The following is a 19,351-nucleotide window of genomic DNA, read 5'->3' on the forward strand; positions in this document are numbered from 1 at the left end:
AGATACATCTGCTTACTAAATTGTGGGTAGTTAACAACATCTGAGAGGAAATAACTTGGAAGAGTTCTTTATATGCCAATAGGCTCTATGTGTAAGCAATATAAAATATTTTTTATAGATTGGTACATTGTTACGAGTATGAACTGCAATAGTATATTCCAAAATGTTTCTCACAAACAAGTATGTATTTGTCTAACTGATTTTTTTCTATCCTTCCTTGAGTGCAAGCCATATATTATGATTCTATTCACAAGCATTTTTTTCTACCATTAAGTTGATCATGAAAATTTAAGTATAAAGATATAGTATATTTAATACACATATATTTTAGAACCTGACAATAGAATTGTGAACCTGGGATCTTGAACATCAAAGTGTAGTCCAGAATGCATTGCTTATGTCTAGAATGTGCACATTCTTATAAAAACAAACAACAAAAAAAAAACAACCACCAACTTTGTAATCCAGCAGAACAATTTTCATAGTGCTGAAATTAGCTCCCTTCTGTACATACTTCCAATTTATGCCACATGAGTTAATGCATTTTTGAAGATAGCATAATAGCACTTTCTTGCAACAAAGATTATTTTAACCTGATTGATGCTTCCATAGCACCATAGCACATTGCTTCAAACTTTGGAACCTACTAGTTGTTTTATACATCTTTTTGTTTGTTTGTTTGATTGATTTTTAGGAACGGCAGAGTTATTGAAGAAAATGAAAAATATATGTTGAGAGGAAGCAATACAGAACTAACAATAAGAGATATAAAAAATATTGATGCAGGTCCTTACATATGTAATGCTAAAAACAAAGCAGGAAATGATAAAAGACAGACATTCCTTCAAGTTTTTGGTAAGTACTGCATAGAATATACCCCCCTTCTTTTTTAAATGCAAACAGTAGGGAAGTGAAATTAGAATTCCCAGTTTTCAGTGCAGTATTCCTGCAAGGTGTCTACTGATGCAGCAAACAACTTTCTGTATTATTTTACAGCTTTTTCCTTGCTGTTGGCTACTTTAACCTTTATACCTGAATCTAATTTTGAAAAGGCTATCTTCAGCCTTTGCTATTGCACTATTTAGATAGAATACAATGGAGTGTTAAATTGTTAATTCAATCTGCTTTTGCCTTTAAAAGTTGGCTGCTTGCAAGAAAACCAAGGGTAGAAAAAGGGAAAACTATTGAAAGGGAGGAAAAAAAATAAAAATTATTTGGACTTCCAGGCAGTGCTTTTTTTTTTTAGAAGAATGCCATGCAGATATGTTCATATCTCATATTTCATATTTGTTTTTATATTTTTGATTTTTTAAGTGCATGATTCAGCCAGAAAAATAAATCTGATCTCAAGAAATGACAGTTTTAGAGGCAAAAAAAGTAATAATATGAAAATGTACTTTTCTTTCTATGCCCTACCACCCAATCTGTTCATGATTCTGTCCTTTACAGAGAATGCTGATGGTTTCTTTGAACTTTTGTGTAGCTATAGCTTATGTGAGCATGCTATGATTCTTATAGCATTTGTGAGAATATAGAAACTCTCCCTCAGAACCATTCTGCAGGATCAAGGCCATAGCTCATTTAGGAGAAGCCTACAAATGAAGTAATATGCCCTGTTTTTGTTTTTTTTTTAAATATAGTATCACTATTAGAGTGCATTGTTAGAGTGCTTCTATATTGTATAAATAATTAACTGTAGCTTTTAGTAGATAGAAGGACCACTTATATTTGAACAGCTAAAGCATGTACTTAGGACCATAGAAAATTAAATTTTACATCCCAGCTAAAACAAATAGTAATTTATACAGAGTGAAACAGTTTCAACAGGAGACGCTAATCTGATGTCTTTTACTAGAAGCTGATGGATTGGGTAACGTTGTTATTTTGATGTGGAGCCTGAGGTTGAAGCCATGGTGTTAAAGTGAACAGATTAGCTGTGCCTGCGTGCTTTACAGTGTCCTATTTGGGAAACTCTTCATAGCTCTTCTAGACTGTACTGTCTCCAGCCCTCCATAAAATCTAGATGGGCTGCCTAGCCACTGGGGTACTTGATGTTTTGTGGTGATTAAGTGTTAAGTTGCTTTTCAAAGGAATGAAAATAAACAAATTTTAAGTTTCACTTTAGCCTAAAGATATATAGCAAAGTGAAGATTTTTGTGGAAAACCATTTTATTCAATTGTATTTCAAAAAAAAAAAAAGGAATAGACTTGCTAGTTTTGATATGAGTTTGGGGAAGTTTCAGACAAGAATAATTTTGCATGTAATTCAAATAATTTGAAGTATGGCTGAAATTTACTTAGTTTTGCTTATAGCAAGGTTATTTTTTTTAATGCAAGGAACAGTGAAAGGGAGTAATACCAGACTAAGAGCTTTTCCTGTATGTATTCTTCCATCTTCCAACAGCCACTGGTTTGGGGACTCCCCAGAAGGTTGAAGTTAATTAATAAATACCATGAGTTTGTTTAATCCTTTTTGAATCTATATATCCTTTTTGCTTCCACAACATCCTAAACTCCTAAATTCCTTAAATAATTTCTTCCTTGCATGAAAAAGTATTTCTGATGTTCAGGTCTGATGCAGGTTCATTTCTTTGGCTCATAATTCTCATTTTTAAGTGAAGAATAGTTCAAAATGTGCTTTACATCAAGCATGGTTTTATACGTCACTAGTTCATATCTTTTCTAAGCTGAAAATTTCCGGTTTAATTAATTTTTCCTACTATGGAAACCATTATGAATCTCTTGATCCATGCATTTCTGTACCTTTCTATTCATAATCCATTATCTGTGAAATGGCAAGACAGGACTGACATGCAGTATTCACATTGTGGGGGAAGCAGGCTGCTTAGCAGCACAGTCCAGCTTCTGCTTTGATCTCCATGCCTTGTCTTATATTCTCTTTACCTCTCTGGCTCTCCCAAGTATTGAACTGACATTTCCATAGAACTGTCAGTGGTGTCTCCCAAGTCTCTTTCCTGAGTGGTTATAGCTAATTTAGAGTACATCAATGAGTGCGTATATTTAGAATTCTTTTTTCCCATGTGCTTTACTATTGGATATATTCCAAGTAGATTATAATAATCTGTGTACTGTTAGTTTGACTTCAAGGCATTGTATGAGAAAATAAGCCTCTTACCTCATTTGTAATCTCTGAAGCTCAGTGTGATTTTAGTGTAAGATTTCCTTTACAAAGTTCACCACACTCTGAAATTGTGGAGAAGAGTTGCTCTATTTTCTCCTACAAAGAGCTTTGTTTTTAACTTTGTCTCTTTCACACAGGTTAAACTCCCAGACAATATATATAGCCAACAAGTTGTTATACTTTTCTTCCCCTTAAATGTATTCAAAAAACTGCAGAATGAAAATGGCAAGGCAGATGGCTAATTATTATAGCTAAATAGTACACAAACAGACAGTTTGTGTTAAAATGACCTATTAAATTACATAATTCTTCTCCACTTCATTAGCTTGTTTGTCTCACCTACCTGTTATCTCTAATGATAATTTACAATTCAAGCTTCTTGAGTCAATGACTATTATTTGTACTACAACAGGTCTCTGGTAGGGTTGAAACTCATAATATCAGTAATGTAACCATAAAGCAATAATGATAACAGTAATATTACAGAATTCAGCATTTAAATTTCTTAGTACTCTGCACTTCTTGAATGGACATGCCCATCACTGTGCCATCTAACACCTGCATATGTTTATTTCTGTGACTTAGATATTTTTGTTAAAAAATTTTGTTAGTTTGTTTCCAATATTAGCGTTTAAAAAGCTATTTCGTCCTCATATCAAATTCTTATTTTGACAGTTTTTCTGGAGCATTAACATACATATCGAAATCTATATGCTCCCACCCTACTCTCCCTAGTTTTTCATCTTCTTTACTGCTTTTATCTGTTCTGTGTAACACATCTTAGAGGAGTAAAGAAAGCCCTGTTCACAGAAGATTTCTTACTGATCATGATTTGGTAATCTCATTCTGTTATGAGAATAGAGGACCTCCTATGGTTCTTTTTCTCTGTATTGTTACCCATTATTACCAAAGAGATCTCATCTGTATTAATGCCTAGAAATTACCCTAAGATTTTTGGTACTAATTTATTTGGCTTTAGTCCTCTGAACAAGACTGAGAAACCTACATTTGCACAGTAGTAATCACTGTGGCTGTACGAAAATACTGTGTGAGACATTTGTAGAGAGATGTTTTGCTTTTACTACTGTAGTCAGGGTTTCTACCTTACATTAGCTGATCTATGATACCTTTCACCTGGTGTTTGGAATACAGCTACCCTGCTCCCCACCTGCAGTGCTGCATTCAGCTCTGGGGCCCTCAACTTAAGAAGGACATGGACCTGTTGGAGTGAGCCCAGAGGAGGACCACAAATTTGATCAAAGGTCTGGAGCACCTCTCCTGTGAAGACAGGCTAAGAGAGCTGGGGATGTTCAGCCTGGAGAAGAGAAGGCCCCAGGGAGACTTTGTAGCAGACTTCCAGTACCTAAAGGGGGGCAGGAAAGCTGGAGAGGGACTCTCTGTCAGGGAATATAGGGATAGGAGAAGTTTAGATAGTTCTAAAGTAAAAGAAGGCAGATTAGATTATATACAAGGAAGAAATTCTTTACTCAGAAGGTGTGTAGGCACTGGAACATGTTGCCCAGAGAAGCTGTGGATGCCCCATCCCTGGAAGTGTTCAAGGCCAGGCTAGATGGGGCTTTGGGCAACCTGATGTAGTGGAAGGTGTCCCTTCCCATAGCAGGGGGCTTGGAATTAGATTATCTTTAAGGTTCAACCCAAACCATTCTGTGGTTCTATGATTCTGTGATTCTATGAAATCTTTAAAAATATTTTTAGTAATTTTCCCTACTATTAATTTACATCGTTTTGCATTGTTTGCTTTGTTTTGTTATGCAATTAGCCATGTGTATTGATGTGTATATGTTGTAAACATTTTGAAATATGAAATACCACATTGTTACTGCTATGGGCACCCTGACAAAAATTTCCAAAATAACATAATAATTAGCAGTGGATTTAATAGCAGTCAAGAAAATTCAATCCTTTACAACCTTTTTCACATTTTCTTACTTTCTCAGACAGACCTAAACCTGTATTTCTTCATCATTATTTCTCCAGGGTGATGGCAGTAGTGTTCATTTACCTTATCAGAAAAAAAATGTTCAGGCTAAATGAAGCAAAGTTAGCTTTAATTAAAGATAAATCCATGCTTTATAAGAATAGTGCTTATGTTCTGAGGACAGTTTTTGTCTTCATTTTGCTTATTCTTTGGTTGCTCACTTCCACTCCTTAATTGATTAAATTCTTAAGTAATTAACTTAAATGGTTCTGCCATTCTGTGATGTATAATCAGGTGACATTTCTTCAACAAATTTTCTCTCTTCTGCATGTATGCCATAGAAAGAGACATTTTAATGTCTAGAATTTTCTATTCCTAGAAAGAAAAAAAATTCTTCACTCAGAATTGGTTAAAAAAATCGAGAGGAATTCTGTTATATATTAATTTGAGGTTTTCTAGCGTATAGCTGTTATACCTATATGATCAATGAGGGTAGAATGAGATTATGAAAAATATTTCATTGGCATTTCAGTAGTTTCTGATGATTTTGTAGAAGTCAAGGGAAAAATACTTTAAGAAACACTACATAGTACCCTTTTATAATTATAGTGTATTTTGACCACATACTATTTCTGTTTTCTAGATGTCTTTTTAAATATAATCTTATATAAAAGGAAGGTTTACGCAGCTATGTTCAATATAACTTTTGTTGATAAATGAGAAAAGTGTGTAGTATTATTCCTTTTCTTATCTGTTATCAGGCAGAGGAGAGGATGGAAAATGTAACTGACCTCTCCTGTTTTATCCCTCTTAGCTATATTCCAAATGCCAAAATTAAAAACACTGAGGTTAATTTAGGCCCTCAAAAGGCTTGCATCTTCAAACCAAGCAGGCTAGAGTGAGTCTATAATGAGACTGTGGCGTGGAGATTGCCTAAATGTTTCCATTATTTTCACATTTACAGTGCCTGAAGCACACCTAGCTAATTTTTCTTTCAGTTTAGTAAGTAGTTTAATATATGTTTTGTTTTGTTTTGTGATGGTTTTACACAGCTGGGCAGCTGAGCTCCACCACAACCTTTCCCTCAAAGGAAAAGGAAAGGGAGAGAAAATATAATGAAAAGGGTTCAAGGGCTGAGATAAGGACAGGGAGATCGCTCCACCATTATTGTCATGAGTAAAACAAACTCAGCATAGGGAGATTAATAAAATCTATTACCTATTACTAACAAGCTAGAGCAGTGAGAAACTCAAACCATCTCCACCCTGCATTCACCCTGTTTCTCCAGGGCTGTTTCCCACTTCTCACTCTCCCAGCTGCTGTTGTGTAGCGGTTTTTATCCCCTTTCTTAAATCTGCTCTCACAGAGGCGCAAACAACATCACTTATTGGCTTAGCTCTGGGCAGTGGCAGGTCCCTTTGGAGCTGGCTGAAACTGGCCCTTATCTAACATGGGGCAGCTGCTGGACTCTTCTCACAGAGGCCACCCCTTCAGCCCCCCACTACCAAAACCCTGCCACATAAACCTAATAGTTTTCTAAGATACAGTTTCATACATATATGGGAGCTCTTTGTTTAAACCTATTGATACACATAGGAAGGGAATACTGTGTGTCTATGTATGCCGCTATCCGTGCCTGCTCATCAGAGGCATTATGAAGTATACCAACCACAGCTTCATAAAGTGGAAGTCATCAATAAAAGATGTAGTCTCAAACATTTATACATTTTCTGTATCCCTTCATTCCTCCCTCCTAGCTTCTTGCCTGTATAGAACACCTCTACTTCTTAAAATAAAAATTATATTGTCTATAAAGGCAGTGATGCCAGTTCTCTCAGAAGACGAATCTTAAATCCTTTTTTTGAGTGTGAAGTAGCAATACTGTTTTAACATGTATAAAGACTCAGGTTTATCATGCACTAAATCAAGTCAACACTTTATACTAGTGTGTGTGCATTTGTTTTTATGATAGGAATGAAGTTTCAGGAATCAATTTCCTAGATATTTCCTTGCTGGGCTCTCTAGCTTGTTTATAAAATTCAAATTGTATCAGCAGTCTCCAGGGTTGCAGTTTTGCTACCTGATTCAAATGTGGCTGTGCAGGAAGATAACATGGGAGTGAGATTCCTCATATGTAATATTAATCAAGAGATCCAACCAGGCAGTGGTGCAGGCATGTATTAAGCCTCTTGCTAGTAAATCGATGGACATATTAATATTAACTAGCTGTTTAGAGCAGTTATTTTCCAGAGATATAATCAAAACTTTCTCAAGCTTTTTCTTTGTTCAGCTTCCCAAGTCTGATGAACCTCTTTTGTCAATGCTATGGGTAGAACTCTGTGAATGCACTAAATCGTGTATCTTTTTCAAGAGATCTATTGCAAGCAGCAAATAATAAATCTAGAGTCTCTAATTACTATCATGTTCTTAACCTTTGCAGAGGAGACTGTAAGGTATGCAACAATAACCATGAACATTCAGTTTATGAGGTATTCCCGTTGTCTGAAGCAAATACAGAAGAAATCAAGCAAAAAAAAAAAATAATAATAATTGGAAAGAAACCTGTTTATTGAGAAAGTTGTAGGGAATTGAAGACCAAACTTCTCTGCTTCATGAACAAACTTCCCAAACAGTAAATGTTATTTCTTTATTTGGCAGCATCTCTTTTAATATTTTAAAATTTATCTATAGTGATGAACACAAAATCACAGAATGGTTGAGGTTAGAAGGGATCTCTGGAGGTCATCTGGTCCAACACCCCTGCTCAAACAAAGCCACCTAGAACAGGTTACCCAGGACCATGTCCAAAGGCAGTTCCATTGCCTTACAAGTAAATCACTTTAATGAGCTCAAGCATGATTCTTTTCTGTGTTCAAGCCTTCTTTCATTTCAGACAGGCCATTCAGTTAACAATTTTTAAAGTACATTATTATCAGGTTGGATATTAAGAAAAGGTTCTTCACTGAGAGGGTGGCAGGCAACAGGTTCCCCAGGGAAGTGGTCATGGCACCAAGCCTGATGGAGCTCAAGAAGCATTTAGACAATGCTCTCAGACATAGAGTTTAGTTTTTAGGTAGTCCTATGCGGAACTAGGAGTTGGACTCAGTGATCCTTGTGGATCCCTTCCAACTCAGGATATTTTGATTCTATGATTATAATACAAATACTTCAGTGTTTTTGACTGAAGAAAATAGCAAAGAGGTGGAAACATCCTGGACAGAAATCCCAAGATCCTATATTTTCATTGGTTGTTGTGCAACTTGAAGTCAGGAAAGTTGATTGCTCATATAGATAGTAGTGTTAAGCCTTTAGCTAAGCCTAAGTAAATAAACATAAATGTGCTTGTTTTTTTTTTTTTTTTTTTTCAGAAAGAAAGTCATTAAAAATATTTTGACATGACATTTTTTATGCAGGGTGAATAATGTAATTTGTGTTTTTAACAGTACAGCCTCAAATAATACAACTTAAAAATGAAACCACATCTGAGAATGGGAAAGCCACCCTCATCTGTGAAGCAGAAGGAGAACCTATCCCAGAGATTACTTGGAAAAGGGCCACTGATGGAATAACTTTCTCTGAAGGTGACAAGGTAAATCAGCCTTTAAAGTATCTAAATACATGTTGTCTGGGCAATCTTCTTTTCATAAGTGGAAAATTAATTGAAAGAAACTGGAATTAACTTTAGATGAAATTAGAAGGAACCAATACTTCCCGAGGTAATATAAGAGATGTGGAAATTCAAAATCTTAAATTATAAAAAAAAAGAAAGAAGGAAAGAAAAAAGCAATTAAAGTGCTGAAAGGCAGTTTACTTCATGAAATAGTCCCTACTAAGGGTTTCAATTTATTTTTGATTGCAGTGGCTGCCCTTAGCCCTTCTTGACTACATTTGGAATCTGTCCAGTATTTCTGAAAATGCTATGGAACCTATAGATATCTGAAATAAATAAATAAATAAATAAATAAAATTTCCAAACACTTTGGAGAGCTTTCTTTTCCACTTACATTTTTTTTCTTACTTTACTCCTTTCTTATATTTTCCCTCACAAAGAGCAAAGTAGTTTATAACTGCAAATTGAGCCCATTTTCGCATTTGATTTACCATTTTCAAGTTTTATTACAAAAGTAAGTTGAGTAGAAAAAGATTACAGTATGATAATGGAGAAAGTCAGTTACTGTGGGAACAAGAGCTGTAATTAGATGGAATGGTAAGCAAAAGGGAAGGGTGTAATGTTATTCTTAACCATGTAGATTAGTTTCTACAGAGCTTTTTAAAGCATAATTTTCTTTTAATGTTTAAACAAGTATTCTTAATTTCTTTACAAAAAATATAGAATTTATCTGCACTAGTTAAAATCTAAGCCTCTCTGGTTTGCTAATTCAGAAATTAGACTCTACATAATCTATACAGACAGTCCACTTGCAGATGTTTGCATATTAATAGCTATTGCTTAAAAATAATTGTCAAACCTACACAGTGATCAAGCAAATCAGGGAATTAGATACAGAGTAAGTCACTCAGTTTATAGGGTATTATTGTATATTATGGGAATATATATTTCCATTATTTGTGTTCTAAAGAACAATGTCTTGTCTGGTCTAGTCTCGTACTCAACCCTTCCTGGCACTGAGGCAGTTTTTGTGAGGTTTTGCCTATCATTTTTCCTGCTCTATGATTTCCATTTCAGAGAAACATAACACTGTTTATTTATATATTTTTAATTAGTTTTGCACTAAAATAAAACAGTCGCTCTCCTCCTTAAATATTTAAAGTCAAAGGTGATCTTTCTAATACACAAAGACTACACCTGGTTCAAAGGTTACAAACATAGCTTTTTGATTACGTTTGGAATGTTCCTAAAAATAATTAGTTATATCAGAAAACGAAAATGAAAGCAAATTGCAGAAATAAGCCAAACACATTGATTCAGTTGAAATTTGAAATTTATCCAGTGCTCATATAGTATGGTATTACATTCTTAATTCAAACTGCAAGTGTTTAAACTCTCTAGACCTGTCAGTGTTACCTATGTACCATTTTTTTTGAACCGTGGTTCAACTGAAGAGTACTGAAAACCAAACTAAAACCTATATTGAGTTGCTACTAGTGTGTTGACATGCTGTATGCAAAAGAACAAGAATGAATACAGTTACGTGGTTTCACTTTGTTCTTGCCAATGAAGGAACTTTTGGTATATTGCTCATGGGCAAGTTTTTGCTGAATGCTGAATAACTGTTCTGAAATACTGTACGTCTTGAGCTATAAAATATGCTGCTACATTGACCATGTGGTCCTCCAACACTCTAAAGGGGCAAAGCCTTGACTTGAGCTTTCCTACCAAGTTTTTTGAATAGGTTAACAGGGAAACAAACTGACAGTGAATAAATTATTGAATAATTGTTGAATAATACAGCAGTGTTCTGCACTAGAAAAAAAAGGAAAAAGTGAGTTGAAGAAAATGGGAGTGCTCATAACATAGCCTTAAACTGAATTTATTTATAATGTATGTGATAACTTGAAATAATCAAAGAATAATAGACTATCCTGAGTTGGAAGGGACCCACAAGGATCATTGAGTCCAACTCCTGGCTCCACACGGGACTACCCAAAAATCAGAAACCATGCGTCTGAGAGCGTTGTCCAAACGCGTCTTGAACTCTAGCAGGCTCGGTGCCATGACCACTGCCCTGGGGAGCCTGTCCCAGTGCCCGACCACCCTCTGGGTGCAGAACCTTTCCCTAACCCCCAGCCTGACCCTCCCCTGTCCCAGCTCCGTGCCGTTCCCTCAGGTCCTGTCGCTGTCCCCAGAGAGCAGAGCTCAGCGCCTGCCTCTCCGCTCCCCTCGTGAGGGAGTTGCAGGCCACCATGAGGCCTCCTCTTAGTCTGCCCTGCTCTGGGCTGAACGAACCGAGGGACCTCAGCCACTCCTCAGACGTCTCTAGACCCTTCACCTTCTTCATAGTCTTCCTTTGGATGCTCTCTAATAGTTTTATGTCCTTCTTATATTGTGGTGCCGAAAACTGCACATAGTGCTCAAAGGGAAGACACAGCAGCGCAAGGAAGAATGGGACAACGTCCAATCACCAGAGATACTTGCCCAAGTATAAAAATTATTCTCTACATTCAGTGAATTAATCTTTTGAACTTCTTTTAGTATTTTTTTAAGTGATATAGACTGTACCTTACAAACATTTTTCTTGAATTAATAATTTCTTTAGGGAATGATACTGTTTTTTTCTGTAGAAGATGAAAGAACTGCTCTAACCATAATTGTAACATAGTGATGATTTAAAGAAAAAAAAAGTGTTTTTATTATTTTTAATTATAGTTTTATTAGATTTACTATTTAGCTTTTCAGTCTTGTTCTTGTTTTGCTAAAATGCAAGTATACCTTGTATGGATAGTTGCAGGATGTGCTGTTTGAAATGTTTGACAGCTCCATAAACTTGAAATGTTGCATAAAGAATTTCTAGTGGAGGAAAAAAAAAATGGTATTTTTTTTCTTAATAAAACAACAAAACTAGAATTAATTTGATCAAAGAAGATATGGGCAGCTTATTATGGAACACCCAAATTATATAATGACTCCTCCTTTCCTTTCTCTCTGTCCAAAACAAGATGGAATGAATATAATACTGCAAAATTTGAGTGATCAATTGGTTAGTGGGATTTTCTGTGCTACTTTAACTGAGATTAAATATCAGTGTGTGTTATCTATGTCTTTGTGATTGATGAGCAATTACTTTTTCCTGTATGAAAGAGTTTTATTATAGTGCTGGCTAATGTGACTGTCTTCTCTTGTAGTTATATTAAGTCAACATTTATTACCAAAATTCCAAGTTTTTCCCAATTAGAAAAAATGTTATAGTTTCCTTTGAGGTTATCAGAGTCTGTGGGATTGCACAGATGCAGGCCGCTGTATCTCTTGCTAAAGATATTTTTTGTAATCTGCGAATCATAATTCAGAGTTTTGCTTTGTAATAGTCCGGACATGAAATTTAATAAGATTGTAGCAGGTTGTTCTGGAGTTTGCCGTCCTAAATCTATACTGTAATCACTCAGACTGGTCACTGCAATCTTTCTGATAATAGCTGAATGTCATGATCTGTAGTGAGTAAGGATGCTTGCAGGCCTGTTTGATTTTTTTCTTCCCTTACTGCTAATGGTGGACCCTTTACAGGTTTACAGTCACTTGTCACAACTATGCAAAAGACATTTAAGTCCTTTATATAGATTCTTGTTATTCACTTTGCAGTCCTTGACACTCCTGTGTTGTCTAGTTACATCCTTATATGCGTTTATGTAGGTGTCAGATATAATATATGAAAGAATGTGGGATGGCCAATAAATGTTGTGGACTCATATTGTTGTTTCACAGTAAATCCCAGAACACTGTAGAGTTTCAAAGAGCTTGGAGAGACCAATGAGTGTCGCAGTAACTAAAAGGATAACTAAAGTCTGTATGACTTGTTCTAAAGCAAAATAGTAGGAAAGCTGAAGTAGATTCAATAAATATTTTTTTCAGTAATGCAATTAGTGATAGTTGCCATGAGTTCGCTGCAAATAGATCTTGTCGAACTGACTCAGTATACATTTAAAATCCCAGTTATTTTATACCAAAGTTAACTGAGTCAACAAGCTAATCATTTTTGAGGCATTAGAGTTGGTGACAAATGGATAACCAGCAGGCTTGGAAGTCCAGCTATAAAAAGGGGTGCTCATACCTCTCTGAACTGTTATAATGCATAAAGGATGACTTGTTCTTACCTGATGCTTGCCACCTTAAGCCCCTTTAGACCACATCCTTCTTGACAAATGGAAAAAAAAATCAGCAAGCAAATTTGATAGATACACTATTAAATAGTATATCTGTATGAAAGAAAGAAATAGATCATTGGAATGCCAGTTTATACGAGTGTGGGATTTTGAGTACAGATCATGTTCACTAACAGATTTAGGCATTTACAGCTTGGGCGTTCCTGTGCCTAGTCATTACACAGTCTGAAAGAGGAATTTAAAAATCCAGAATCCTACCTCTTGTTTACATGGTGAGGGGAGAATCATTTGTCTTACAGAGGTCCTGCAGAAGACAAGTACACTGTACAGAGATAACTGCTAAGGACAGTAAATGAAGTGTGTATGACCCCATTCCTGCTACAGCTTAGATGGCAGCATCAGGCTGCAGAGAGACATCTGGTGTATCAAGTATCCACATTGTCCTTTTGAGGATAGCTGCCCAAGAAATACCCTTTCAAGAAAATGAGTTAGGTGGGGAGCACATTTTAAATAATAGCCTTGTTTAAAGAGCAACCACTGATGAAGGAAGAGATCTGAATGTGAGATTATTTCTAGCCTTCACGAATTCAAAATAATGTTTTATTTTAAATGATAGATCTTATAACCAGAACATCAAAATGTAGGCTTTTTTGAGTTTTGAAATGGTGATGTCCAAAAGAATAGAAAATATGCACTAAAGTCATAGATGGAAGAAATAACCCTACTGCGCTTAAGGAAGATAATGAGTAGGAGGTTTATAATGATCTCTTTGTAAAATACAAATTTGATAAAGGATTTTCAGTATACCAGATCCGTGTATTTGAAAGCTGAAGCCAAATGATTTCAAACCAGACTCAAAGAACCCTTTTCCTCTCTTTTTTCAGTTAGCCTATGGAACAATCTACCACATGGTGTAGTCTCTCTTTCTCTGAGAATTTGAAATAAAGGTGTCTTTCTCCGTCCTCTGACCACTGTTGAAAGTTTAAATGGCGAAGTTTTCCAGGCAGTCACATTAGACGACTTCTATAATCCCCTTAAAGCTTTATAACTCATAACTACATGAGAGTGGGTAAGCCTGAGTAAATGAATGATTATGTGTGACAGAAAGCATTTGGCTCACCCTTAAAGAATTGAAAATTGAAATGGAGATTTACTCCAAGACTAGAGCTTCATCTGCTGTTGCAGTGGCAAGCCAAAACTCTGCTTGGTGTATGTACTTGTCTTCTGCACTTCTAGTGCCCAACTCCCCAGCATTGCATGTTCCGTCACTGACGTGCCCGCCTGGCCATTGCCCTGTGATTTAAAATGGTGTGATCCTACAGACTTCTGTGCATCCAGCAGGCCTGGACCTTTTCCCAGTAAAAAGAGGAGACAGGAGAAGATTTGCAGTTTGTAGAACAGAAGGAAGGATAGTGAATGGATTTGATTTGCTGTAATCACTTATAAAATGGGTTTTAGACATATACACACTCTTCTGCACGCGTCCCTGCAGGAGAGCACATCCTGATTCTCTAATACAAAAATGTCATTGATTCCTGTGCATCCAGCAGAAGCATGAGGGCAAAGTTTCATGGTGTAATTTCCTAGTGTAGTTCTAGCAGAATTATGAAAGCTGACCAATGTTTTTAATTACCATTTCAAGCTCTGTTTTGGAACACAAATAGCAATAGCAGATGGGGCTTGATATGAGACAGTAGCTCCACTGTATGCAGCATGTGTCCAAAGAAACAATCTTTACCCTGAAGAATTTACAATCTAAACATGTAAAATGAATGAAAGAAGAAAAAAATCAGTGCACATAGATCACAGTCGAGTATCTGATACTCAGTTTTGATAATGTTTCATATATGGGGCAACTAGTTTAGAAAAAATATAAAGGAAATAAATGCTACTTTATTTTACATATATTGATACAGATTCACCAAATGTCTTTAAAATACCTTGCACTATTCTACTTGTATCCACAAGTAAAAAGATCTCAGATTTTAAATTTCATAATGAAAACTATAGAGATAGTTTGAGTTCTGCTTCCTCCCAAATACCCTCCTGAGTGTCCCTGTGTAATCTCCTATGACATTGTTTCTAAATATTGCAGAGTCCAGACCAGCAATTAAATTCTTTTCCAAGTTTGAATTCACTTTATATTGCCATAAACAACAACTAGTTTGAGTTTGTAGTTTTTCATAGTTGTCACGATCAGACAATAGAAAAAGGATTTGGGGTTTGTTTTGTCTTTCCTCTTTGAAAGGTCAGCTCTGATTTTTTCCCAAGCCCGTTAACTTTGCTTCAACTGTCACAAATATTAACAAAAAGAATTGGATTTTTTTGACTCCCTGTATATGCTATTGTCACCTCATAAAAGAATCAATGTTATAGAAGCAATATTATAGTAAATGTCAGTGAATTATCCTGTCTTTATTTTGAGATAGTAATGAGAGCTCTTATATTCTTACATCAAGGATGACCTCTGTATTTGAGTGATAACTCACCTAGAAAGAGGAAACATAAATGTATTGAGGGTATTTTAATTGATTGCAGGAGATTTCTTTCTTTTTACAAGCTATACAAATCCTAGTCTTTGTATGTTCATCTCTGGAACATCTCTTTTGAATAGTTGGAAAAATATAAGGGGCAAATTCTCTTGCCTTACTGAAGAAAATTGTTATAACCTGTTTTATGTATGTGTTGTGTGAACAGCTTCTACTTACAATGCCGTAGACTATTTTTGCTATTGTAAGATCTGTTCAGGCCTGCAGGCCAGAACAATTTATGTAGGCTGCTGCAATTGGCTCGTACAATGCAGTTGACTGTGCAGTCAAGACACAGCAAGCAGTTCAGCCAGGCATCATTGTCTGGGTAGACAGCTGGGCACTGGTTGGGTAGCTGAGATGCAGCAACAGCTGATGGCCACCACTCCAGTCATTCTGCTTACAGGGGAATAAGCAGAGCAACTTGAATCTTTTTTTTTGTTGTTGTTCTTGTTCTTGTTTTTCAAATGAAGCCTAATGGATATCACATGCTAAGTATATGAAACGGAAGAATAGAATATTGTGACTGGAAGGAGAAAGTAAATAAATGGAGTTATGAGTGAGTAGAAAGCATGGGGTTGGCCTTAAATGTTAGGTAATTAGTACTGTTGGAGCTATAAAGATTTATATCCTCTGGCATATACAAACCATGGGGCACATCTGAGCACTGAATACTGTATTCTCACCAGTCATCAAGTACACAGAAATCTTCATATGTGTTGGGTTTTCTTCGCCTTTTCTATGGCGTTTTTATGGCATAGTTCAGATACAGTATCATAGTGTTGGGATAAATTCTTCAGGAGCTAAAAACAGAGTTTACAATTTTGGGAGATGACAGTATTTTAGTAGGACGATTGATTTTGGAGGAGTAAGATAGTGTGCAGTTAGAGGGCTGAGGAAATAAAAAGCAGTTTTCCTGGGTGAGTTGATGAAGCATTATATAAGGAAAGTTGCAAACCAGTGTGGGTATTTCAAAATCATTAAGTAGTCCAACCAATCAGCTGAGTTCTGCTCCCTCTTTCTGGTAACAATATCTGCAGTGATATTTAAATGAAGCCAAAACTGAAGTCAGATACAATTTTAATGTACCATAGCATCTTCCCTAATGCAGGTTTGAACAGTGGTTACATTGACAACTCCACAGTAAATCTCAGCCACATGACCTGAGGGCCCTTAAATTCATTTCTCTTTTAGGAGACAAATTAAATGTTTTTTTACCCAGAGTAGACCCAAATTGCTTTAAATACACACATCCATATATGTATTCAAGCTGTATGGATGGCTGTATTGGTATTACACTGTCCCAGAATTATCTCATTTCTGCAAATTTTTCTTTTCAGTGAAGCTTTGAAGTCATTTTGCATAGGGGAGAGAAATAAGGAGGCAAAGTTGTTGCTCTTTGCTTTTTTTAAAGATGGCAAAAAGCCAAGAAAATGTAAATTTTAATAGCTTTCCTACTGTAAAAGCTTACACAAACTAGGGGAAAAGGAACATCACTAATTTAATCAATTGTCTTAAATTACATCTAAACTTATATAAGTACAGAGTTTTTTAATCCATAAATGGATAATCATTTTTCTAACTAATTTATATTTCAAACTTAAAAACTGTCTCCCATTTTCAATCCATATTCTTATATACTAACTATGCAGCAAGTAGATATTTTTGGGTACTTTCTGTGGGTTGTGATGTTGCATTTACAGGCTGAAATAAAGCCATATAGCCATATAAGCTTCAAAATAGCTTTTCTTTGCCTGCCAATATTAGTTTTCTCCATTTAGCCATCAGTGATGATATTCTCTGTTACACTAATGAAGACTGAAGTTATTGGGGAACTTTTTATGGACCAGCATTTCCTATAGCAAATGCTAAAATATTAAATATTTTTTTTTGCTCATGAGATATCCTCAACAAACGTATTTTTTGACATTTTTATTGGAAACTGTGTTTCTTGGATAGTAGAGTAGTAGAGAAAGAAAAAACTCTTGCCTATACTAACAGACCTCCAAGAGGCCATTTGCTGCCAACAGCCTCCTCTGAAGCTGGCTGTGGTGGCTTGACTTTGGCCAGCTCCAAGCCACCTACCTGGCTGCTCCTCTCACTACTCACAGACAAAACAGACAACGTGGGAAGAATTCATTTAATTTATTGTCAATTAAGAATAGACTGAGATGGTGAAAAACAAAGACAAAACTAAAACAGCTTCCCTCCACTCTCCTTTCCATCTTTCTTGACCGACTCCTTTGCCTCCTCCACACATCCCCCTGACCCTTGCAGGGGAATGAGAAATGGGGTCTATAGTCTGTCTTTGTCTTGGTCTTTGATGCACCGTCCTCACATTTTTCCCCTGCTCCTGGGTGTGGGTTCTCCCCACTGGCAACAGACCTTCATAAAATGCTCCAGTAGGGGTTCTATACAGGTTGTGGTCCTTCAGGAACAGACTGTCCCAGCATGGATCCCAGATGGGCTGCAGGTCCGGCCAGGGGCATGCCCCATTGTGGGCTCTCCTTAAGGGGCAGCTTCCTTCAGTCCTCTATGGACTCCTGTGTGGAGATCTGCTCCAGCATGGTCCCTCCACAGGCTGCAGGGGCATCTCTGCTTGGGCACCTGGGGCACCTCCTGCCCTCCTCCTCCTTTCCCCTTGTCTGTGCAGGGCCGCTCCTCACACCGCTCCCCTCACCACCCCCTGCCGTGCAGTGTTTGCCCTCCCTTCCCCAGGCTGCCCCTGAGGTGCCGCCATCTTGGCTGCGGGTCCCGGCCAGGCCCGGCATGGAGCTGGGACTGGGACCGTCTGAGGCTGGCACGGGGCAGCCCTGGCATCACCTCATGCAGAAGCCTGGTTGCCAAAAACCTTGCTGCATAAACCCAATACACCAGTGCACCACCCTCCAAGGTCCCTTGCTTTGGTGAAGGACTTCTTCAACAATTTCACATACTCTTTCTCACCTTCCTCACCCAGAAACTCATTACCATCATCAACACGGTCTCTTCAGGTTGTGTGTTGTTACCGATCTGTTTGTTTAAGCAATGTACTATGCATGGCTCCTGATAATTTAATTCAGTAATATATACTTCTTGAATTTCCTGACTTGTTCAGTTCAGTAGGAAATGCTATAAGCCAAGTTAAAATAAGCTGTAGATTGGTGCTAGGGTTTGGTTTCTCAGGGTGATACTTCCCTAGCAGAATGACATATAGATTTTTTGTACTGCCATGTTGCAATGTCTGCTGTCCAACTTGTTTGAAACTCTAGTAGCAGCAAGTTTTTCTCTAATAGGTTCCACCCAATTTGACTGAATTTTACAGAATAATATTTTATTTGTATCTGTATATATAAATAGACATGGAAATATAGATAGAGAAACTCTGTTGAATGATAATAGATAACTTGACAACAAATGTTCCCATGCCCTTCCAGATCTGTCCGGGTTAGCTAGTTTTCTCAATTTTTCTTTCAACTTCAATAATTTCCTGTTGTTTCTTGAGTTGCAAAAAGCCCTACAGACTTCTCTGGGTTTGTGAGCAAAGATTTTTTCATCTTTGAGGTCTGACATTTGGATCTGTGTCCTGCTGCAGATAATTCCCCATCCCCTCATCCACTTGAGTTATGCATTTCTTGCTTTCTGTGCCTTTCCTTCCCCTAAGGAAGCCTTGTTGCTTGTATCTCCCTGCAGGGGTCCACCTCATCCCAATTTCCAGACAGACTTCCTATCTGCTGTCTAGCCATAGTCATTTTAATAAAATATACATCACCTTTACAGAAAAACAGAAGAGGATCCCTAGCTGCATACACCTTCTGAACAAACCTGTAAGAGTAGCTCAAATTTTGATGCTTTTGTTTCGAAGAAAGCAGATGCAGTGCTACTCTGTATGGGCTGTTCCATGCCTTACATAACTGCTTATCTTCACCATACCAGTTATTCCTACAACCAAAGCTAAACTGAGTAATGGTTTGAATCTAAGTCATA

General features: G+C 36.8%; 1 protein-coding gene across 6 annotated transcripts in view; it reads left to right on the plus strand.

Moving 5' to 3' along the window:
- Positions 1-19,351, plus strand: part of NCAM2 (neural cell adhesion molecule 2) — a 288,588-nt gene that overhangs the window by 168,703 nt on the left and 100,534 nt on the right. For all 6 annotated transcript variants that reach the window (XM_080579695.1, XM_080579698.1, XM_080579696.1 and 3 more), the window contains exons 7-8: positions 695-855; positions 8,525-8,670. In XM_080579695.1, the coding sequence (XP_080435821.1) occupies positions 695-855; positions 8,525-8,670 (307 nt within the window). The remainder of the gene's footprint in view (positions 1-694; positions 856-8,524; positions 8,671-19,351) is intronic.

The sequence above is a fragment of the Anser brachyrhynchus genome (genome assembly GCF_964034855.1).
Source record: "Anser brachyrhynchus genome assembly, chromosome: 1".
Lineage (NCBI taxonomy): Eukaryota > Metazoa > Chordata > Aves > Anseriformes > Anatidae > Anser > Anser brachyrhynchus.